The sequence below is a fragment of the Acartia tonsa genome, chromosome 11 (genome assembly GCF_053477335.1).
Source record: "Acartia tonsa isolate MP-2025a chromosome 11, ASM5347733v1, whole genome shotgun sequence".
NCBI lineage: Eukaryota > Metazoa > Arthropoda > Copepoda > Calanoida > Acartiidae > Acartia > Acartia tonsa.
Genome location: NC_137270.1, coordinates 16,003,838 through 16,029,100, shown reverse-complemented (window position 1 = coordinate 16,029,100; position 25,263 = coordinate 16,003,838). Strand labels below are relative to the sequence as shown.

At 33.5% G+C, this 25,263-nt stretch overlaps 1 protein-coding gene across 1 annotated transcript in view; it reads right to left on the bottom strand.

Annotated features, from left to right (window-relative positions):
* The window catches only part of LOC145331146 (uncharacterized), a 40,437-nt gene that overhangs the window by 8,208 nt on the left and 6,966 nt on the right, over positions 1–25,263 (bottom strand). The window contains exons 6-11 of the mRNA XM_080175771.1: positions 23,719–23,845; positions 23,003–23,110; positions 22,502–22,581; positions 16,458–16,673; positions 16,279–16,357; positions 6,922–6,955 (exon numbers count right to left, since the gene is read on the bottom strand). Of these exons, the coding sequence (XP_080031897.1) occupies positions 6,922–6,955; positions 16,279–16,357; positions 16,458–16,673; positions 22,502–22,581; positions 23,003–23,110; positions 23,719–23,845 (644 nt within the window). The remainder of the gene's footprint in view (positions 1–6,921; positions 6,956–16,278; positions 16,358–16,457; positions 16,674–22,501; positions 22,582–23,002; positions 23,111–23,718; positions 23,846–25,263) is intronic.

Sequence of the window (25,263 nt, the reverse complement as noted above, 5' to 3'; positions counted from 1 at the left end):
TGAATCGGTTGCTAGTGGACAAGTTGCGGCAGTGTATGAGTCACAATTGTTTAGCAAGAACAATTTTATGCTGATGTTGCAGCAGGTCCCGGCGTTGGCGGCTGACAAACGTCAAGTCACCGTCAATGCCATGTGGGACAGTGGAGCAAATTTGACGTTGATTTCTAGAAGTATTGCCAAGAAGTTAGAGTTGCCATCTACTGGTCGCACAGCTACTATTTCTCTGGCAGATGGAAAGAGCCAAGCGTGTCCTACAGTCAAGATTTGTTTGGTTGACCGCAACCGGAATTCACATATTCTGGAGGCGGCGGTAGTGCCCAGCATTGGTACTGAAGAAGGGTTGCGTTCTATTGATCCTACAGCCGCCGCCGATATTTTCAACATGAAGCCTGATAATTTTTCTATGGTCGACGGCAAGATTGATGTTTTAATCGGCCATTTAACACCAGCTATGTTTCCGTGTGCAGATAAAATGGTTGGTGATTCTAGACTGTACAGAAGCTTATTTGGTACAGGCTATTTAGTAGTGTCTGCAGATGGCAGGACTGTTGCTAATCCTGTCGCCTGTAAAGCTGTGAAGTTGGAGGTCAGCAAGATGGAGTTCCTGAGTACTGAGAGTTTGGGAATACAGCCGCCATCAATGTGCAGCGGTTGTAAGAACTGCCGTCATTGCGCCGCCATAGCCGCCGGGCAGTCCGCCTTGGACGTGCGTAAGCGGCAGCTGATTGAAGAAGGTCTGACATTAGATCTTGAGAACCATATTTGGACGGCCTCATATCCCTACAAGCAGCCGCCAAGTGTGTTATTTGATAATTCAGAGCAGGCCTATAAGATCTGCTTACGTGACCGGCAGAGAATGATTAAAAAAGGTGAATACAGCACCTTCTGCCAAGTGTTTCAAGAAGCTGTGTCTCGTGGAGTGTATCAGAAAGCTTCGCCAGAAGACCTAGCTTATACTAAGCCCGTGTATTACTCGAGCCTAGTCTGCGCATATAAAGAGTCTATTTCCACACCGTTGAGGATATGCGCTAATTCTAGCCTCTGCTGCAAGGGGCTAAGCCTCAATAGTATTATGATGGACGGCCCAGTTCCATTATATACTCTGATGCACAATCTTATCCGGTTCAGAAGTTTTAAGTGTGCATTCGTGGCTGATATTCAGAAGTTCTATAATTCATTATTAGCTACCTATGAAGATTCTCAGCTGAAACGTGTTTTTTTCGCTGATACAGTTGATGGAGAGCCAGAGGTCTACCTTACCAAAACCATCAACTTTGGTGAGGCCTTGGCTGGAGATATGGCCGTGACCGCCCTCAGACTCACTGGTCGTATTTTTGGTGGACGTTCCCAGCAGGATGTTCAAGATGTTTATGGATCTGAGAAGATTAGAGGTTGTGACGTTGTAGCCCAGCAGGATGTGTGGAGAGATGTTCAGCAACCACTCAGTTCTGAATTTGTTTTGTATCAAGATCCTCCATCGGTCAAATTGGAGACTTGTACTTACGTGGATGACTGTTTGAGCGGTCATAACAGTAAACCTGAAGCTGTCCAGCTGGTCCAAGAGCTGGAGGATATGATTGCACCTGGCAATTTCAAGTTTAAATCTGTTGTTTATTCTGGAGATGATGTTGACAGTGTAAAAGTTCTGGGCCTCGTTTGGGACCCTAAACAGGATAAGTTGTTCCTACCTGTCAGAGCCAACCATGGCGAGAAGATTAAGGGTAGAAAGTTACTAGAGGATCTGGACCTGGAGGATCTCTGGAGAAGTCTACCTGAGTTGATAACTAAACGTGAAGTTTGGAGAATTGTGCAACAACTTTATGACCCAATGGGTCTAGCAGCGCCATTGCTGCTTAAGTCCAAGCTTTGTCTGCGCTCAGTTTGCATACATGGATGTAACTGGGATGATGTTATACCTGGAGAGTTGAGGTCGGAGCTCGTGTCCAGCCTCCAGGACCGTTCGGCACTTGGAAATGTGTCGTTCAGACGTTCGATGGTTCCTGATAAGCCGTTGGGGCTCCCAATGCTTGTTGGTTTCTGCGATGCATCTAACCAGGCCTATGCAGCCATCACCTACCTGAGATGGCCAGTTCCTGGAGGATATGATGTAGTTTTGTGTTGCGCCAAGTCACGTGTCGCACCAGTGAAGATTGAGTCTATACCAAGGTTAGAAATGCTTAGTTGTCTAATTTTGGCAAGGCTTGTGGATACTGTTGCCAGAGCCCTACCTTTCAACATTTCTGGCAAAGTGTTTTTTAGTGATAGCAGCTGCGCCCTAGCTCAGCTATCCAGTGACAGTGTTATGTTAAATGTTTTTAACAGTCATCGTGTTTCCGAGATACAACAGTTGACGAGCCCTGAAGATTGGAGATGGGTTCCAACCCAGCACAACATTGCCGATCTGGCAACGCGTGGTTTGTGTACGATTGAGGATGTACAACCTGGATCTACATACCAGGAAGGTCCAAGCTGGTTGCGCCTGGAACAGGACCAGTGGCCCGTTAAGACGGCGGGTGAGGTAAATGCATCCATTCCCGAGAGCGAGCTAAATCCCAAGATGGCGAAGCTCAAGGTAATGTTCACACAGGTAGTGGACAATGATTTTTGGAGGTCTCTGGCAAGAAGGACCTACAGGCAGGCAAGGAGGACTGTGGCCGCAGTTCTTAAGGCTGCCAACTGCTTTAAAACGCTGCTTATCAAGAAACGTGGCGTTGCAGCAAATGAGGATGTTGTTAGCAACACTGATAGTTCTAAGTATTATGAGAACTATACCTTCACAAATACATACATGGATTCTGTTTGTGACCTGTTTTTGACTTCCTTCAACCAAGAGGAGGAGATGACCATGGACGCCGAGGGGAAATTTGACTCCCTTCAACCGTATCATCACAAGGTCCAGGTTTGTTGGCCCATTGTGGGTCATGATGGATGTTACCCTCTTAGGACATTTACAATATTGAAAATGTCCGGGAGAGGAGATGAGGCTCTTGAGGCCGCTGCTGGAGGCCCCAGGAAGATTATGAAGGACAGCCCAGGTGTTGTCTTGCTCAGCCGCCACAACAGGCTGGCGCGGCTCATCCTTCAACAGTCCCACGATGAATTGGGGCATGGAGGCCATCGTAAGACGTTGGCGCAAAGCCGCAGGTATGCATGGATCACACATGGCCGCATGGAGGCTATGAAAGTGGTCAAGAGTTGTGCTGCATGTTCCATTGAATATGCCAAGCGTTCGAGTCCCGCAATTGCTAATATTCTGCCAGATCGTGTCGAGCCCTCTGTGCCCTTCAAGGAGGTGCATATGGACCTTGCGGGGCCGATCGAAGTTACGAAGCCTGGCGTTGGTACCAGGAGTTCCAAGACCAAGTACAAAGTTTGGTTGTTGATTGTGGCCTGTAGATTTACACAGGCTGTGTTTGTTGATGTGTTGACTGATTATTCAACTGAAGCCGTGCTGGTCGGCTTGAGAAAACTTCAGGCGTTTTACAATATGCCTAGAAGGGTTACCACAGACAGAGGCACCAATATGGCCGGTGCCAAGCGAATTATGGATGAACTTTTGAAGGATACCCGAATGCATTTTGAATGGCATCTGGTGCCCACCGCAGCACACTCGTTCGTGGGTACTGTGGAGAGGCAGGTTGGGCTGGTCAAGCGTGTGTTGAACAAGAAGTTGGCTGGTGCTACTGTAACCTTCAATGATTTATTGGTGTTGTGTGCTGAGACTGCACGAGTCCTGAATTCTAAGCCATTGACCTATGCCACCCAAGGAGATGACGTCAATTGCTGGAGAATAATTTCACCTGCTGATCTGTTAGGCGGCAGGACCAACGATGCAATCTGCACCTTTGAGACAGGTTGTAAAGAGCCCATCACCAGGAGGCTGGAGAACTTGGAGGAGTTGACCCGTCAGTTCCATCAGGTGTACAAGGAGCAGCTCATGCCTGAGCTACTCAAGTCCGTCAAGTGGCGCAGCAACAAGGTGCTGCTCGAGCCGGGAGACGTGGTGCTGATCGACGATAGCACAAATTTGATGAAGAAGTTCAGATTGGGGCGTGTGGAAGAAGTGCGCCCAGGTGGGAGGACCGTGGTTTGCAAGTTCAAATTATCAGATGACGCAGCCGCCACGAGTAACGAGACTTCCGCAAGACGTCTGCTCAAGATCAATCTACCCAAAGTTTAGTATAAGTATCGTTCTTGTTTAACTTTGAATTTTATTTTTACGGTAGATTTATCAGATATTTTTTTCGAAAGACAAAAAACGCAAATTTTGACTCAATTTCGTTTAAACTTTCAAATCGACGCAAGATTTTTTCATTTGAAATGCAAACTTAAGTTATTTATATGTTTACGCAAGTTTTTTCAATGATTTAAGTCTTTCCGGGACCAGGGATTTTTTTCGCGGAAATTTTCCTAGGTACCTACGCAAATACGAACATTTTTATCTTTGTTTAATTGAAATTCGATATGATAAAAAGTAACACAATGAAATTTTTTACATCATACAAATATTTCTTTAAGATTTATTATAATCACATAGATAATTTGATATTACATATATATTAAAATTATTTCTATTTACCTTTTAACCGATGTACCTAAAGAAAAATGCAGATTTTTTTCGTCTTGAATTAAGTAGATTCTTTGAGTTCGAAGATCTAAGCTTAATAAGACCGCTCTATAGTGTATCTTAGCTCTGTTACCTCGGCCAGACATACTACAGAACGGCAAAACTAAAGCATAAGATAATTTTATTTTGATTGCTTTGATTGATGATTCTAAAGTTTCTTGAATTATTCATGATTCTTTTAATTTTTGATATGATTTAAACATCACTAATTATGTTTATTTTCAGTTGATGGAGCCCTGCGCCAGAAATCCTGTCGGAAATTATGCAGTATCAAAAAATTGTGATGGAAAGACATAACGTCCGTCAGGATAGCTGGAACATGGCATTATTAATATTTTAAAGATTGGTTAGTTTGTATCTTGAGGGGTTCATTCTAACTGAGGCCCCAAATTGCCTTAATTTTGACTGTATGAATATGTACAAGTTGCTTTCTTCTTAAAACAGAGAGAAATTGCAAACTCAGCATTTAGAGAAGTTCTTTTCTTATAATTGAGCTTTTGTTTTATTTTGGTAATTTAATTTGCATATTTCAATTGCAATTTTATTTTACGCAATTTTGATTCACGAAGATTTAAAATTATGAAGTTTTAATTTTCCGATGTTTGATGATTTTACAGTCATATTTTATTTAGATTTAAGTATCTATTTTATTAAACATGTTAGATTTAAGGATTACCTATCTTATCTAAGAATGTCTAGATGTAAGCCCGAGTATTTTTCCGCTGGAGAAAATGCTTAATTTTGAGAAGTTTTTTATGAAAATTCTATTTTTCTTTTCTAGCAAAAAGATTCAGTAGAAAAAATGTCATTATTTAATCTTTCTTTCTTTTGATTAAAAGTTTGAGTTGATTATTTAATTATTGATGCGATTTTTAATATAAAAATCATTTGCCTATTATTATGTAGGTACCTAATCAAAGTTTAGGTACTATTGATTATTAATTCATGTATTCGCAATTACATGGTCTGTAATTCTAACTTTAATTGAGATTATGAGGCCATGATTAATGAGATGTGTGAGTGGTAAATGTGCATTTCATGAATGTTGAATGCTTTTCCCATTCCTTATTCCTATCCTTATGTGGTAGTGGAGTCGGTTTGAGTTATTGTGGTGTTCGTAAGTTACCATAATTAATTTTAGGCCTGATGGCCATGCCATTTTAAACTCTTGTAATTTATGCGTTATGAGATTGTGATTTTGTGGACACTGTCTGCACGCATGATGCTAAGATGAGTTATTGTGTTCGATTCCCAGTGACTAGACGGGTGTGTGTTGGAATGATTTTCTTGTATTCCCTGGCAAGTTCGAACCCATTAATTCCCTTTTCCTTACACCAGAGAATGAGTGTGTTACGCGGCATTCCTAACTATCTCCGCGCTTCGCTTGTAAACAAACAAAGGCGCGCACATTTTTTCCTTGTTGATTCCCATGTGAAGAGCTACGTGAATAAAAATAATGTATTGGATGGATATACATGCGCTCTAATCCGTGGAAGATCTCAAATAAGCCTTCCTGCTTAGTTTGACGTATAATGTGGTAAGAATTTATCTTTAATTCTTAATAATAAGTGTAGTATGGTATATTTTTACGAAGAAATTTAAAACATTAATTTTTCAACAAATAGACCATTTAACTGCTAACTTTTGACATACGAATATTTTCCTTAATTTTATTGATCATTTGAATCTAAAATTATCAATTTCTGATGCTATTTAATATGTTTCGTGCCAATTTAAAGTTTTTTAGAAATTTTATATTTTTAATTAAATTGAAATCACGCAACCTCGATATACAAAAATAATAAACCATTAATATTATGTTATTAATTTTTATATTTTTGTTTTAGATGCACCGTTTTCATGGTAATAAATACACATTTGTAAACATTCACATGTTGGTCATTCGGAGGGCTTGGAGATTAAGATTTCGTGTACGGCAAGGCATGCGTACCGAAACAAATTAACTAAACATTTTAACTTTTTCAGGACGATAGTTTGAAATAGAAAATATTAATATCCTAAAATAGTTTAAAGAAAGAAATCGTCAGGGAGAAGATAATGGAAGAATAGGGTTGGTAGTCAGAATTCAGATAATCAAAAGAAAGTAAATAAAAATTTGAATAAATCTAGCCAATAGCGAGATTATTAAATCAAGCCCAACTCTAGTAAATACATATAGGAGTGTATTAGTACTGATTTTTTGGATTAAAGTAAAAAACATTTGAATAAATCAACAAAACAATAGTTTGATTGAATTACTTTAGACTATAAAACTCTGTGTTATTATTTCCTGTGAAAACTGAGGGGGCCAAAGAAGCTGTATCTTTCCTTAAAAAGTGTACAGTATACGTTATAAAAAATGACCAGTCTTTAAAATGGTCTAGCCCCCCCTCTAATGAAATTTTAAAACTATTTTTTTGTGTGTGTTTTTATATACATGTATGATGGTGATTGTGTCGGTAAATTAAATAAAAGAACATTTTATGACATTTAGCAGGCTATAAAAGATTATATTCAAAATGTCAATATTCCACCGATTCTATATTTTAAGTAAATTTTACTTAAACTGTTTTTAAAGTATTTTTGAATGAGGGGTCAAAAATATACTTTGCCACATTTAGAACAAGACTGCAGGGCCCAAATTTTAATTAGGCCCCCAAGTTAGTTTTTTTGGGGATTTTAAAAATTATTTTTTATAGTAGATTGGGTAATTTTTACAAAAGCGGAAGCATTTTTAATTTTAATTGCTTTTTTCTTCCTTTCTTTTCATTTGTACACTCTACTATGCCCTTGATTGGGTATAACAAATAAAAAATATTTATGAAAGTAAAACACATTGGTTTAAGAATATCGTTCAGCTATATAATCTGCATTTTTGTGAACAAAACAACTGGAACGGGTAAATAAAAGGAATTTTGGACAATTTCTTCATTGCATAATTTTATCGTCTTTTCCCTGTATAAAATTTTGGGGGTTTAAAAAATAAGAGAATTTTTGTTAAGCGTATCCGCACCATATTTTATATGGTTTCTGGATAAATAACTTTGTACATTTTTTCCCCTAATTTATTCTATTTTCCTTAATTTAAAAATATAGAGAAAAAATTGGTAGAGAAAAAACGGAAACAATTAATTCATATGGTCTTTTGATTAGTCATATTATTATAACTATAATTGGCCATTAAACTTTTTTCTCTATTGAATTCACTTTTTAAGAAAAAATATTATTTGCATTTAACAGAGTACATTGTTTTTGTAGGCTATGCATATAAAGTGAATTACTAAAATGCTTCCATAAGCGACAATTTAACCACAAAATAAATAATCGATTTGCTGGGGTAAAAATTACCCAATCCACTATAAAAAATGATTTTTAAAATCCCAAAAAAAACTAACTTGGGGGCCTAATTTAAATGTAGGCCCTGCAGTCTTATTCTAAATGTGGCAAAGTATATTTTTGTTTTGTTTTGTTTTCTTACATTTGCTCATCTTTTTAAAAAAAATTTTCTTGGTCAAACTTTTACTTAAAGACTGATCTGCAAAGCTGCACCTATACTGAAGTTTTTTCTAGAGCAAATGATTTAAAGGAAGCCTGCAAGAAATACCACGCTTTAACTGCTGAAAGACTGCCACAAGAAGACCCAATTCCCCAAATTTGAAGCCTACAGCTTCTATAACAAAAAAGTTCTAGGCATTTTAAAATGCCATTTTATGTACAATGAAAATTTTGAAAGAATTACAGTGCTAATGTTAGAAATTTTGAAATTAAACTACGTGGCATAGAAACAAAATTATAAGCTTATTTTTGTCATAAATTTAGGCAACCAGTAACTAATTATAATTTTACAATAAAAATACCCATTTTTATAGTCAAAATCATTAAAAAAAATTAAGTTTAACTTGCGTTGTACCGAATGTACTGTAGCCAATCAGAAGGCTGAATCAGCTAAGCAACCAATCACAGCTGAGTTTCCCCCTTTGTTTCCGCTATGATTTTCGTTTAAAAATGCAATTTAAATCGAATTTTTTTCATGGATTTTGACTATGAGATGTGGTGTTTTTATTGTAAAAATGTAATCAGTTACCGGCAATGTAAGTTTCTGACAAAGGCAAAGTCATAATTTTGTGTCTAGGCGACGTAATTTAATATTGTTTTTTCTTTTATAAGCATTGGAAATCTTTGAAAATTTTCTTTGTACATAAAATGCTATTTTGAAATGCCTAGAACTTTTTTGTTATTGAAGCTGAAGGCTTTAAATTTGGGGTATCGGGTCTACTTGTGGCAGTCTTTCAGCAGTTAAAGCGTGGTATTTCTTGCAGGCGTCCTTTAATAACTTGTTTAATTTGACCGTCCAACTTTCAAAAAATTTACAAAAAAACAATCAAAAATTTGCCAGTTTCAATTTGTGTTTTGTTAATAATGTACATGGACGAAAAAAAGTAAGATTTTATTTCAAATTTAATTCTATTTTGTTATTTAAACTGCCCTACTTTGCATTTAATTAACCTTGTATAAACATATATCCTATTTATTCTAGGGTTGGGCCGGATATCCGGTGTGGCCGGATATCCGGCCATTTTCAATATCCGGCCGGATACCGGATATTGAAACTATCCGGCCGGATATCCGGCTCTATAATTTTTTATACTTTACACCAAAAATCTCTGCTTTTTAAAATCTTAAATGGCTATAATTTTCTTATTATTGAAGCTAGAAGAACATTTTTACTGAATAAGTTTAACTTTATGTAAATTTATATAAGATTTCTGAAGAAATTTTTTTTTACTACTTTAATATCTGGTAATTTGGCCGGTTATCCGGCCGGATATCCGGTAATTTGGCCGGATAACCGGATATTTGCCGGATATCCGGCGTTGGCCGGATATCCGGTCGGTTACCGGATATCCGGCATTTTAAATCAGCCGGATATCCGGTATCCGGTATCCGGCCAAAAAAGTATCCGGCCCAACCCTAATTTATTCACTTTATTTGTTATCAATGTGTAACCATAGGGAATTTTAATTCTTTTTTTTTATATGTAAAAATGCCTATAAAACATATATTAAGTAATAATTGACTTAAAATGCATATTTTGATAAATTTTAATTGCTATTTTTTTGTTTAGTTCCTGATGATGAGGGCAGTTTTGCCCTCGAAACGTTGAATAAATTTAAAAATTTGATGCCTTGAGTTTTTCTGTCTGAGGATTTTACATGTTGGGTCCGTTAACCATTCGTCTTACTTATCAACCAACCCTGTGACGGCCCAGTGTATCACGTATGTGATCCGTGTGAAGAACATCCTTGTGTAACTGTGATTTTAGAGTCGCCCCCCACCATGATGTCAGCCTCTCAAAACAACCCCATGGGCGACCAGACGCAGCAGACCATTCGGTTTCGATCACAGCCCCCAACCTCAAAATATTCAGGATTTTAGTTCTGTTTGGCTAACCATTGATAACATTCTTAAAAAGAAATATCTTAGAACAGTAGATTGTCTCAAAAATTATTCCCAAACTAAGTCGCTGATTAATTTTTTAAAAGACTGTTTAGTTAAAAAAGTCTTTCCAAAAACATTTGAAATCAAATCAAACGTCAATAAAAGATTTTCTTCTAAAGCCCAAAATAAAATGAAAAGTCTTTTTACCAGTGTACAAACTGAACAATTAAAGTTGTCTATAAAAGAGCATCACATATTGGAATGTGAACTTTATAAGAAATTTTTAAATCTAAGTAGTGAAGTTTATCTTTATCTTGAAAGCTCTGAAATTGTTATTGTAAAAAAAGAATTAGATATTAGATTATCTAAGTTTCTTCTAAGTGAAAAAAACAAGTATAAGGCAAAACTTTTTAATCTACAAAATGTGAATAAACAAGATTTTATTAGCAATGAAATAAAACCTGCTGAGTCTGACAATAACACAACTAAAAACGTAATCGCAGATTTATAAAACGTTCCAAATATAGGAGAAAAATGAAAAGGTTAAGTCAAAAACCTTTAGATGATTTGGTCATTAATTATTCTGACCATGTTTTAACATCAGATGAAATTTTGCTTTTCAACAAACATTTAAATTTCGCTCCTTTGCCAAAAAAGCTGAATATTACCAGCTTAAGTTATGATGTTAAGAGATTCTCTAGGTCAATGAGATGGAGGGAAGCCATTGATTTAAATCCCGATATTTTTAGTGAAAATTCTGATACAAATAATATACCAGAATTTAGCAATCCTGTTAAAAAATTTAATCTACCTTCATGTCAGCCAACTAAAACTTTGTCTAATTTTCTGTATGGAATTGAAAGTGATTTAATGTTTAATCAAAAAAAGAAAGTCTTTCCCAATGTATCAAAAGGGGAAGAAATTGCCTTAAAAAATTTAATTGACAAACAAAAATCGGGTCACATTGTTTGTTTAAGAGCTGATAAAGGTGGTGCATCCACTATAGTAAATAGAAATGATTATATTTCAGCGATTGGAGGTGAACACCTCAGCTCAAAAATAACCAATCAGGATGGATCTGTTTTGTCTGTTTATAGACAAATAGATCAAGTAATGGTGAAAGTACACTACAACAGAATCAAGGAGGCCTTAGAGGATGCTGTTGTAGACGAGACTATTGACAAAAAGCTGGCTGACCAACTTTTGCCTGACCAACCAGCAGAAGCGCGAGGTTATGGCTTAATCAAAGTACACAAAGGTGTAGCAGAAGGTAAAAAAATTCCGCCCACTAGATTAGTGATAAGTGGGTGTTCCAGCAATACTGAAAATCTAAGTAGCTATTTAGATTTTAAAGCCAAACATATTCCCCCAATGCTTGATAGCCACATTTTAGATACCCCTGATTTACTACGTTTTCTTGATCAGCAAAATGAAAATATGGACCAATCAGAACAGGCTATATTGGTCAGTATTGATGTCGAGGCACTTTATCCTTCAATTCCTATCAATGAAGGGATACAAGCTTTTAAAGAAGCTTTAAGTGATAAGAAATATGGTGATTGTAATGTATCTATTCCTTTTTTAATTATGTTACTATCTTTTGTTCTAAAATTCAACTCGTTCATATTTAATGGATTGTATTATTTGCAAGAGTGGGGGACAGCCATTGGAACAAAAGTGGCACCAACATATGCCAATATTTTCATGGGAAAACTTGAATCCCAATTACTCACAGATTGGAAAGGCCGTCCCCCCTCTAGGTGGAAACGCTTTATTGATGACATTCTTTGTTTGTTTGTAGGAACAGAGGATGAACTTCTTGATTTTTTAAAATATATAAGTACATTTCATAACATTATTAAATTTACATGTGAATATCGTTTAAAAGATAAAATTGTAAAAACAAAATGGAAAAATGGCCAATTTATTGTTGAAAATTTTCCTATTTTAAATATTAGGCCCAGATCTGTTGATTTTTTAGACTGTAATATTTGGATAAATGAAAATAATAAATTTGAAACTGACCTTTTTGTAAAGGGATCAGATCGTGTAACCTATTTAAAGCCTCAAAGTGCACATGCACCATTTGTTACAAAAAATATTCCTTACAGCTTAGCCTATAGATTAAAATGAATTTGTTCTTCAAATGATAATTTGTAATTAGATTAAAAGAACTTGAATGTAATTTATTAATTCGTGGATATAACTCTAAAGTTATAAAACATGCTTTTGAGAAAGTAAAGATTATTTCTCGCACACAAGCCTTACAAAAAGTTGTTCATGTAAAAAGTAACAGTAGACCTGTGTTTTGTTTAACATATGACCCTCGTATTGATTCTGTATCTAATTCTATGAAAAAACATTTCTCTTTAGCAAGTAAAGATCCAGTTTTTAAAAAAACTTTTCCTCTGATGCCAATGATAGGATATAAAAGAGCAAGAAATTTAGGTGAACACCTAATTCGAGCCAAGTTATATCCTACTCAGAGATACAATTTAAGAGAAAGAAATGGATTCTTTAAATGTAGCATAAGAGATATTGGTTGTAACCTGTGTAATCGTAGTCAAAATATTTCTGAACATGTTGCCAGTTTTTCTCAAACAAAGTACCCAATCAAGTCAAATATTAAATGTTCAGATAATTTTGTAATTTATTCTATTCAGTGTAAACAATGTCCAATGCAATATGTTGGACAAACTTCTAATGCTGCCTCTGTTAGATTTAATGCTCATTCTTCGGATATTTTAAACAAAAAAATTTCAAAGCCAGTTGCCAAACATTTTAACAGTAGAAACCATTCATGGTCAGACATGGTTTTTACCCCTTTTGAAAAACTCCACAAAAAAGATAAAACTCTGTTGGATATCAGAGAAAAAAAAGACAGTTGAACATATTTTAAATATAAATTCATGACAATTTTATGTACCTTTTTGCTAGTTGCAATAAAAATTTTTTTTTTGTTTTGTTTTGTTTTGTTACATTTGCTCATCTTTTTTAAAAAAATTTTCTTGGTCAAACTTTTACTTAAAGACTGATCTGCAAAGCTGCACCTATACTGAAGTTTTTTCTAGAGCAAATGATTTAATAACTTGTTTAATTTGACCGTCCAACTTTCAAAAAATTTACAAAAAATCAATCAAAAATTTGCCAGTTTCAATTTGTGTTTTGTTAATAATCTACATGGACGAAAAAAAGTAAGATTTTATTTCAAATTTAATTCTATTTTGTTATTTAAACTGCCCTACTTTGCATTTAATTAACCTTGTATAAACATATATCCTATTTATTCACTTTATTTGTTATCAATGTGTAACCATAGGGAATTTTAATTCTTTTTTTTTATATGTAAAAATGCCTATAAAACATATATTAAGTAATAATTGACTTAAAATGCATATTTTGATAAATTTTAATTGCTATTTTTTTGTTTAGTTCCTGATGATGAGGGCAGTTTTGCCCTCGAAACGTTGAATAAATTTAAAAATTTGATGCCTTGAGTTTTTCTGTCTGAGGATTTTACATGTTGGGTCCGTTAACCATTCGTCTTACTTATGTGGCAAAGTATATTTTTGACCCCCCATTCAAAAATACTTTAAAAACAGTTTAAAGCAAAAATCATAGATTTTAAAGGGATTGTAAATTAAAAAAATTCTCATCAGATTATCAAACCTTAACAGTATCTCATTCACATTTTCTCAAAGTTAGATCAAAACGGGCTCTCATTTCCTTAAAAAACGGCTTTTTCCGCCGATTTTTACTACGTCCAAGATTAGGGGAAAAAATTCCGTCCTATATAAATGTGCAGTTAATTGTCTTTTATACCTTCTATAGCTAAAACTAAACTTTTTTACATAGTTCTCTATTTTTCCTAACGGTTAAGCCTACTTTTAACATAATCCTTGCTTTCAATCAATATATAGTTACTTAGAAATTGATAAATTAAGCAATATTTTTTATTGAAAACCAAATACAATAACAAAGCAGGTTTTTTTATTAGTATCCAAGTAACTTTAGATGGCCCATCTCTCGCCCACCTTTAATTACAAAGAAGGTGTATCAACTTTTTTGTTTATAGCTAGCCGGTTCTTTTAGTAAGTAGTAGATGTAAAATTTTTCATAGAATTCAGTTATGCAATCGGTTTTTTTGTAGACCTCTTATTTTTAAAGTAATTTAAGTTTTTTTAAAAAATAATTAAGTCGGTTTTAAGGTACTAAAACGCAACAAAATAAAAGAAGAAAATGGCCAGTAAGAACAAAAATAGTAAGATCTTTAATTTGACACCTTACTTTTAAAATTCTGTTGAGTAATTATGGAAAAAATCTATTTTTTTAACCTCGGTTTAATAAAAACTTTAGACCTAAATATTTTCTCAAACAGACATAAAAAACATGGGTTCATATATACCTTTAGAATCAGAAAAATATTACGAATCCATTGTAAGCAAAATTGAAAAAAAGTAAAAAAATTAAAAAATATAAAAATGGCCAATTGTATTTTTTGTTCTGGCAACACTATTGTCTTCCCTTTTTTACCCCCTCTTTACCCCCTCTATACCCCCTTCCCATTTTTATAGTCAATTCAAGAGTTAAGACGTTGCATGTACAATATAATATGATATTTTCATATAATTCCTTTTATTGTAGTTTATATACTATATTGTAAACTTTTTTTTTCAATTTTGCTTACAATGAATTCGTAATATTTTTCTGATTCTAAAGGTATATATGAACCCATATTTTTTTACCTGTGAAATAATAAAATTAATGTCAAAGTTTTTATTCTCGTGGGTTTAAAAAAATCGATTTTTTCAATAATTACCTGACAGAATTGAAAAAGTAAGGTGTCAAATTAAAGATCTTACTATTTTTGTTCATAATGGCCATTTTTTTCTTTTTTTTGTTGCATTTTAGTACCTTAAAATCAACTTAATTTTTTTTTTTTAAACCTAAATTACTTAAAAAATAAGAGGTCTACAAAAAAACCGATTGCATATCTGAATTCTATGAGAAATTTTACATCTACTACTTACTAAAAGAACCGGCTAGCTATAAAAAAAAAGTTGATACACCTTCTTTGTAAATAATATAGGTGCAATATTTCTTTATAAACAGTCTGATAAAAGTGTAAACTAATTCTCCAAAGTGGGTTATTTATTGTCCTACACAATAAAAAAGGATATTATCATTTCAAATAAATTCTGAGATTCAACCCATTGTAAACAGTGAGGTATTTTTTTGTCAATAATATGAATTTAAAATAAATCTTTATTACTTAATTTCTACGTTATTACAGCATGAATCAACAATTTTATGTCATAAAATAAATGCTTAACAGTAAGTAAATAGTTTAAACTATATGTGACAATTTAAATATCCCTACAAACATTTTAATACAGAAAAACATTCAGATTTTCCCTGTTTTTCCAGTTTTCCCTCCCAAAATACCGAAAAATCAGGGCTTAACTCCTTGATATTTTTGTTAATAGGACGTTTTTGTTGATCAGTTTATTGAAAGGTGCTTAGAAAATGTTAAGATTTGATAATATGATGAGAAATTTTTATCTTTACACTTCCTTTAAGTTCTTGATACATACTTTTTGGCCTCAAATTACTTGTATGAGAACTAGGAAGCTGATTAATGTGTCTATGGACGCAGAATTTTATGCTGAAGATAAAACTCTTAATAAACCCTATGCTAAAATCAATTTTATTATGTGATTTTTTGGCTTAAGTAAAATTCAATTAAAATAATACTAGGTGGAATTTAGACATTTTTGATATTTATTTTTAGCCTGTTGCATGTCAATAAATGTTCTTTGATCTAATTGACCACAACAAACACCATTACACATGTATATAAAGATCACACACACAGAAAATGGGGCTACAATTTTATTAGAGGGCCGGGGGGGGGGGGGGGGCCGGGGTAGATCATTTTTAAGACCAGTTATTTTTTGTAATATATGCTGTAATAATTAAAATTTATATAGTATTTTTAATAAGATTGTAAAGGGAAATATAATAAGATAATAAGAACAAAAAAAGAGACTGTTACTTTAGTAAATATCTCAAGAAACAGCTATCTAATCAAAACCATGTGGATCTGCATAACCTGACGTTTCTGCAAATTGATTTTCCTGATATATATAATTAAATAACATTCCTATTTTTTGTTCAGTCTATTTTTAAAATTCAAATAGTTTTAATCTTACCAATCTTATATCTGAATATGGTCTCATGAGTCCAGATCCAGATATTCCAAAGTTTGGACAACTCATTGTAGTAGGGTCTCTAAATCAAAATAAAAGTTAACAACCTTTTATGCAAAAGTAGGAAATTGAGCCCGCTAAATAATCTAATTTGAAAATAATTAAATGTTTTGAAATTTAACCTGAAACAAGCCCCCTTTGGTGGATAATATGTATCTGTGTCCATTATATCATCGTCTTTACATTCATTCAGTTTTTCCATTAGAGCTTCTTTTTGGAAAAAAGTAGACTTTTCATATTCTGTAAAAGATTTTGAAGCAAGACCACCAATATTTCTTGTATTAACATCAGGGGAATCCCATCCAGCAATTCTCCCTTTCTTTAAAAGAATAGGGTCCCTGTACAAAACAAATGTAATCAGTCACAAAGATTATTTTTAATGAATGTAATGAAGCCTGCAGGAAATACACTAATTAAAGGGACTGTGAACGTAAATTTTTCTCATCTTAATATCAAATCTTAACATTATCTCATTCATAATATCTCACAGATAGAGCAAAACGCGCTTTTGTTTCACACCCTGCCTTAACCATTTAAAGGATAAAAAAAATTTACCATCAAAACGGACAATGCAGCGTTCAAATAGGACCTAGAGCTAAGTAGAATCCATTGAGCATGAAATCCTAGCTGTTCCTTCTTGGCAGATATTTCATTTTTAAGATTGAAGGTGAAAAACACCTAATTTACCCAATATACAAGGTAACTCTACTTTTAATACAGGAAGAAAAAATGTGTTTCTGTAAATTGTGCTCAAAAGGATACTTTTGTGACACAAATAAAATCTTATTAATGTGAAATCAATGAAGCAGTTGAGATTTGACTCAAATTTGGTTAACTAGTCTTTGTGTTTTAATTGTTTTCTTTTTATTCTCAAACATTCGGGTATAGAATTATTTACAAATTGTGTATGTGCTAAAAATAGAGATAATCTAGAAACACACTCTCTAGATCAACCAATATGATAACTGGGGAAGGGAAATCTGGCTAATTCATTGGTTGATGTGTACAGATTTTTGCATGGAAGAGATAGATTTTTCATTTAGTGTGCAAAATGTGTCAGATAAAAATAGTTGCATTTTTTAGAGTAAAGCTTTGATTGATTGATTAGCCATAGTCTCTTAGGGTTTGGACCTAAGTAGTCATGGAGTAGGCTGAGACACTTTTGTATAGGCACTAGGGCTATCAAGCTCCACATTCAAGGACATTATGACTTGACCCACTATCTCATGAGAGCTACTCATTATTACCTCACCCTTGCAGAGTATGGCAGGTGTCCCAAATTAAGTCACCGTAATGAATGACGCTCTCCACAGAGGAGCTTGGGATAAGGGTAGTACTGATATTATGTACTTGACTATTAAGTACCCAAACTTACTCAATAATCCCCTTCTTACACAACCAGGGGAAGTTGCGTTATTTAACTGAGAAATTTGAGTTGCCACATGGGGACTAGAACTCGAACTCTCATCACCATAAGTCAGTGCATTACCACTGAGCTACGACGCCCCTTAGAGTAAAGCTTTGAAAAGGTAAATAACATTCTGAAAGAATTTCTTTCTTCCCTTGTTTAAAGTAAAGCATATAACAAAACATATATAATAAGTCAACTATGAAAAGTTGCATTTCAAATTGTTGAAATTTCTTTGCTGTATTACTCAAATGGATCATACATACAAAAAAAAACTTTTGAATACTGTATGATAATCCATGGAGCTAATTTTCTATTACTTCTTAAAGTACTCTTTTAAATGAAAATGGAAACTTAATCCTGCCTTTTTTATACAAATCCCTAGTCCTAGTTATTGTATACAGGGAAGCTTAGGGTCTAACACAAATCACTCAGGAAGTGACTAAGAATCCAATTTGCCTAAACATGTTAAAATTATCAACCAGGCTCTCATATCTTCAGATGTCAGCGGGTTTTGAGCTTAAACTAGCATTAATTACTTTTTCAAAGCTTTATTTACAATCAATGTACAGTTCAAACTTGACTTAAACCTCGGCTTTTTCAAGTTCAGATTGATTAAATTTCTCCTAGAAATTCATATTTATTAATGAAAGCTTTACCTTTAAAAGTTGTACCATGATAACCTTTTGAAACAAAAACACTTAAGCAAAGGGTTCTTTAACTATAAGATTGCCTTTGCTGTACTGTGGCAATGTTTATCATGATTGAGATCTTGAGTGAATTTGGTGAAATGGTACCAAACAATGAGGACAGAGAAATGAACTTCTGGTTGTCTGAGGAACTAAAGCAATCAAATCTTTGTCATCAGACACTATCCAATAAAATTTAACTTACTTAGATCAAATATAAATTGAAAGTTGCTGTTTGGTTCAACCATATCAGAAACAAGAACTTGTAGATTTTGTAGGCTAGGGCTTATTGCCATTAAATAATAAACATACCAGTTTCAGGATCATTATCCCAGCTAAAGTCTTGTGAAAGTATAGTATCACTTAGAAGACTCTTTAACTCCATTTTTTATTATTAAGTACCTTAATAATTGGTCGTCCATTTTATTAATGAATTTAATTCAGAAATTTTAATAGAAACAGATTGATTACAAATTATTACTTGTCAGTTTATTAGAATTATATAGAAATATTAACTATACAGTCAAGTAATCAGATAACCTGTAGAGTCATATCTTAGCACTATAATCATCTATACTATCTCTGGTCCTATAATTCATCAGCTTAAAATAGAAATTCTAGCAGACAAACAACTTTGTTTATTTTTTAGTAGCGAAGCTACTCTATAATTTGAAATGTCCGTCTGTCCGTCTTAGTTTGGGGGAAACGTGATTTTCTCGGCTCCTATAAAAGATAAAAGGCTGAAATTTTTTGACAACATTCCCATTATTAAGGAGCACAATTAACTATAAAACATCAATGGCGATTGGACCGCTTTTTAGCAGGTTTTAGGCTATTTTTTATATTTTTCACATTTTTCTCCATATCTTTGGTGTTTATGGTCCGATTTCCAAAATTTTTTTAGTTTTAGATATCAAAATTAAATTACCTGTCGTTTAAAGAAAACAACTATGGCGGTCAGTCTGCGTTTAAGCAGGTTTTAGGCTATTTTTGTATTTTTCACATTTTTCTCCATACCTTTGGTGTTTATTGTCCGATTTCCAAAATTATTTCAGTTTCAGATATCAAAATTAAATTTCCTGTCGTTTTAAGAAAACAACCATGGCAGTCAAACTGCCTTTTAGCAGATTTTTGGCTATTTTTATATGTTTTACATAATTTCCTATATCTTTGGTGTTTTTGGTCCAATTTTAAAACTTTTTTTGGGATATCAGTATCAAAATAATTTTTACCATTATTATGAGCATCTTTTATGTAATTTTCTTTGACCTTCATCATTATACAAAATATGTGGTTTATTTATTTCTCCAATAAATCTATTCCCATACATTATTTTTTGTGCTTTGCTACTTATGGATGTTGTCATCCTTGTTTTATGTATAATCCATTCCAGTAATACAGCAAAGTAATATTTCAACAATATGATTTCTAAAAAGCTAACATTGTCTTAAGAAAAACAAAAATTTTCTCTTTTCTGCCAAATTCTTTACACATTTCTACCAATAACTTAGCCAGATTATTCTTCCATGGTTATTCTATTGGCTGATTTAGAGAGTGTGTCCCTAATTTTCTCTATTTTAATATGTAAAGAATTCTATACCCAAATTTATGAGATTAAAAAGAAAACAATTAAAACACAAAGACAAGTTAACTAAATTCGAGTCAAATCACAACTGCTTCATTGATTTCGCATAAAAAAGATTTTTTTGTGTCACAAAAGTATCCTATTGAGCACAATTTACAAAAACACATTTTTCTTCCTGTATTAAAAGTAGAGTAACCTTGTATATTTGGCGAATTAAGTGTTTTTCACCTTCAATCTTAAAAATGAAATATCTGCCAAGAAGAAGCAGCTAAGATTTCATGCTTAATGGATTCTACTCGGATCTAGGTCCTATTTGAACGCTCCATTGTCCGTTTTGATGGTAAATTTTTTTTATCCTTTAAATGGTTAAGGCAGGGTGTGGTTTGCTTATTTATTGTCCAACACAATAAAAAAGAATATTATTATTTTAAATAACCTATGAGATTCAACCCTTTGTAGACAGTGAGGTATTTTTTTTGTCAATAATACGAATTTAAAATATGCAGAATAAAATTTTTTTGGCAGAAAATGTTTATCTTTATATAAATTTTATATTTGAAATATCAAAATATAATTTCAGCGGCCGCAGCTGTACTTGGCAAACAAGAAAACAGCGGCGTATCTTTATGAAATTTTAATACATTATGTAGACATGTAAGATAAGTTTGAAATTTGAAGTCTCTAAGTCAAAAATTGCGGCCACAGGAGCCTTTTAAAGATTTCTGGAGACCTGCAGGATCAGGACCTGCAGGATCATACCTGCACCCAAAATTGACTTGAACACCTGTATTTAATATGAGGATGTACTTCTAGAGGATATTTTAGTATTTTGGTAAGATAAAATGCTTTGTTTAAGTCAAAAAATATTTTTGCTCTTTACCTGGATGACCCTGCCAGGTTTGCTGGCATCCTGTGCCCGCCAGGATGGATATTCAAAAAATTTCAACTCTCAATTATGTCTCATACCCACACTTCAAAAGTCAAGCAGTTTGGGCTCTTTATCTTTCACACATAGAAAATGAGATAGAAAAAAACGGATGGGGGGCGTTCAACACCCCCCCCCCCCCCTTAACTGCCTCATTGTATTGCTACCTAGTCTTATAACTACGTTGAAATTATATAAACAAGGATGACAACATCCATAAAAGCGAAGCACTGAAACGGTAGGACAAACGGACTTTAACACTTGTATAGTTTCAGAACTGAATAATACTAATATAAATTTGTAGAGTCAAAGCAAAATTGTGAGTAAATTTGTTAAAAAACTGCTTGATACAGGATAATGTTTATGGACATACTTACATTTTTAGGACTTGATTATAGAGTTGCTTCGTTTATTACATTATACTTTGTTGTCCCAGGAATCAATATACCAAAAATTAGATCAATCGGATAATTAGATCACATAAAAATTTGATGTTAAAAAAGTTAAAAAAATCATAAGATGAAGTTGGAGTCAGTTTCAGAGCTGAAGAAGCAAATTGCCTAATAAATTTCTTATCTTATAACTAAGTAAAAGCATCTCTCTGTGTCTGTTCTGAAGAATTCTGCTAACCACTGAAAGGATTAGCTTCTCCTTTACAGTGTGGCTTCTCATAGTTTTTTGGAAGGTTTATAGCTATTGGATATTGGGAAAAGGATAACACATCCCTGCCAAGAGATCATCAAAAATAAAATATAAAGCACCACCTAGCGGATATTTTCTTGTTAACAGCTAAATCTTAACATAAATTGAAAAGAAAACATTTTAAATGCAGTAGATGCCTCTAGGGGGAAAACCGCTAGCTATACTAAAATGGTAAGAGATTCTTGAACTCTGTAGTGGTGATTGTCTGGAATATATGTAACTTTTTAAATTTTAATACTGATTTACCAAATTCAGCTTTTTAAATGAAACAGTAGTTGGTTACTTTACATTAAGAATCTCCTTAAAACATTTAAAAAATAAAATTGCTTCTTCCAATATTTTCAACTAGCGGCTACGCCCCTAGAGGCCTCTAGTGGCACTTTGAATGTTTTTTTTTAAATATCTAATTACAGAAATAATTGGTTTATGTTTCGTTGGAGTCTCTTTTTCGGGAGGGGTAATTTTTTTCTAGGGGCGATTTCTCCTGATAGCGTGGTGGTACCCTCCCCCAAAATAGTTATAAACCTTCCCGGGACTTATGAGAAGCTACCCTGTTAAGGAGAACCCGATCGGTTCAGCGGTAAGCGAGATCCTTCGGTACAAACACACAAACACATAGACATCCTGTTACTTTAGTATAAGGATACAAAATATTTTTTGAGGAGGGGAACAATTCATTTCCTCTTTGAGAAAACTCTCTAGTTTTCAAAAATGCATGATACTAGAGAATTATTGGCAATCGTCTAGCCCTTTACAAGCCTTTCCCTTAAGAATTCAAGGCATACTGAGTTAAATTTTAAATGAAGTGAGACATGAAATCCTAGGGTCTTGCAATAAGTTTTTTCTTCATGACTTACCATAATTCAAAAACTGATTCATCTTTAGGAAGGCAAGCTGGCCATATGTTTCTTGGGTTTAAGATATTGTTTGTGAAATTCTAAATATATAGTAATTTGTTGTAGTGCATTGTAGAAAAACCTTTCTATAGACAACCTTAACCAGGTTTATAACCATTCCTAGCTAATTTGCATCAATAGATCGACCTGTTAAAAATCGAGGACTAAAAATAGACATAGCTGGCATATCTCATTGTTTGACTGATCTTGATGCCAAATTGGAAAGGATTAGGTTAGTAACCTGGTTTAGAAATGAATTTAAAATAAGGGGAGGGGGGAGTGGTGTTTTTATTTAAACTGAGGCTGGGCTATGTTTTGTTGGGTACAGGGTAGCCCCACAGAATTAGAACACCATAAGTGTGTAAAAATACTTTCCACCTCCCCTTATTTTAGATATATTTTCTAAGGGGGGGGGGGAGAGGTTCTGTGCCTGATTATTGGAAAGCATCAGTTTTGTATTACCTTTAAGGTTTGGTCATTGACCATGTAGACACTAATGTCATAACCATTTAGAATATTTGTAGGATCAAATGATGGATAGTTGTGATAAGCCAAAACTTGCATAGATATCTAGAATACAGAAACATTTCAAAGAAGTATTTCAATTTAAAATACAAAGTAGAATGATGTCTGTAGGTCTGTCTGTCCGTCCGTCCGTCCCTTAAGATCTCGGTAACCTATGAACCAATTGGATCTACTCTTCAGGAAATATACCTACTGGTCCTGTTTTAAGCTATTTTCTTGGGGGGTGGGACACCCCAACCTCCCAAAATAAAAATTTATACAATACAAATTCAAAAAGTGTGGACTGGCATCAACCCTTCTAATCCCTACTTTTTGTCCCTCTCATTTAATTGTGTTAAATATACAGTTACAAAATTTTCTTACTTCTTAAATGGCACAAATATACTTTTTGAAAATTTTTAAACCAGCAATCTTGGCGGCCACAGGAGCCATATTTGACCTCATAAAGGCCATTGGATTTGACAGGTACATATTAATAGCTGTTTGTAATGGTAAATAACAGTGATTGATAAATAACTTTAATCTTCCCTGAATTTTAATAACCAACAACATTGCTTTCAAGTATGTCTTAATATCTCTATTAGTTCTTTTAATGAGATAATGGTTGTTTTATATAAAATCTGCTAATATTCTAATAATTTTGAAAGTTATACCTCATTTTCTGCTGAGTTGTACTGATTTTCTATTTCCACACTTGCCTCTCCACAAACCATTACAAGATCTTCTGGCTTTGCTTTTTCCATCTTGAGATCCTCACTGTTACCACAGTGTATACTTGCTCTAAATAATGATATTTCTAGTGTGAAGAAGTTGTGTTTTAATCATTAAAGCCCAATCCCTTAAAGTCTGTTACTTTTTATATGTTCGATAATTACTTTATATTGATTTGTCAGTCAAAACATTTGATAACATTTTGCTCAGCATTATCACCAAGAGGAGTATCTTAAAGGTCATCAAAATTTTAAAATTGAATTTTTTAACATTTCCATTTTCTTTGGATTTGCATATCTTTTTGGTTCACCAGTATTTCCCCAAAATACTGTTCTTGAGATCTTGTGCTTCATTAATGCTTGTCAATAAAAAATTAACAGTGCACATAGGGGCAACCAGGGGATTCAATTCACCACCCCCAAATCAAGTTTTAATCATTCTATGAGTATTATCATACCATTACCCAATGTACATCAGAATTCAAAGGAATCGTAAAAATACGTTTTTTAAGTAAGCTTTCTAAAGCCTGAAAGTCAAGAAATGCACAAATTTTCTTACAGAAAAAGGCTTATTTTTTGTATTTCACCAACAATTTTAAAAGTATTATAAAATCTCTTAGAATTAACGTGATTAGACAAAATAACTTCTGATGAGTCATGTATTACATGTATTTTGACTATATAAAAGATAAAAACACAAATTAAAGATATTAGTCCTAAATAATTCTAGTTGAAGTCAAGATTTTAGTTTCTTTTTGTTTGTTTTAAAATCAACATTTAAGTAGACAGTAACAGGTTCATCGGTTGTCTCCGGCTAAAAAAACAATATTTGATTACCCAAAGACATATTATAATCGCCTGTACTGGTTTCAACCTAAATATAAACCTCTTTATGTTTGATGTTTTAATGTAACTGAATAATCGTTTCTATGGATTATTACAAACATCAGGGATTTAAAGGGATAAGACAAAGGTCAATAAATTGATGTACATCCCCAATGAGAATACACAAAATTACCCCTTGTGTAGATAAAAGTTAGTAGTTAAAACTTTTGAACACACAACTGTAAAACTTTGGGGACTAGTGTTATAAACAACCCAATGTCCCCTCCGTTACTGCGGAAAGGTAAAGTTAATATTTAAATAATGTGGTGTTCTTATAATCATTCTAAATTGGAATTAGCAAGTAGTCTATTTGTCTGTCTATTGGTAATGCTTTATTTTTAAATTATGTAGTTACATGGTCTTCATGTTTAGCGCCAGCAGTTTTATTTAGAAAGGGAAGGGACATTACACTAGTCCCCAAACTTCAAAGTTTTATAATAACGTTTTTAAATTTGTGGCATAACAACTTTAGAAAATTTTATTGATTTTTATTGGTTGGTTCATTAAGATGAGTACCAAAACTTTTCAACCACTGATATACTCTACTTACTATGGATGGTTTGCATGCAAATCAAAAGAAATTTTTTATTATGACCACTATGA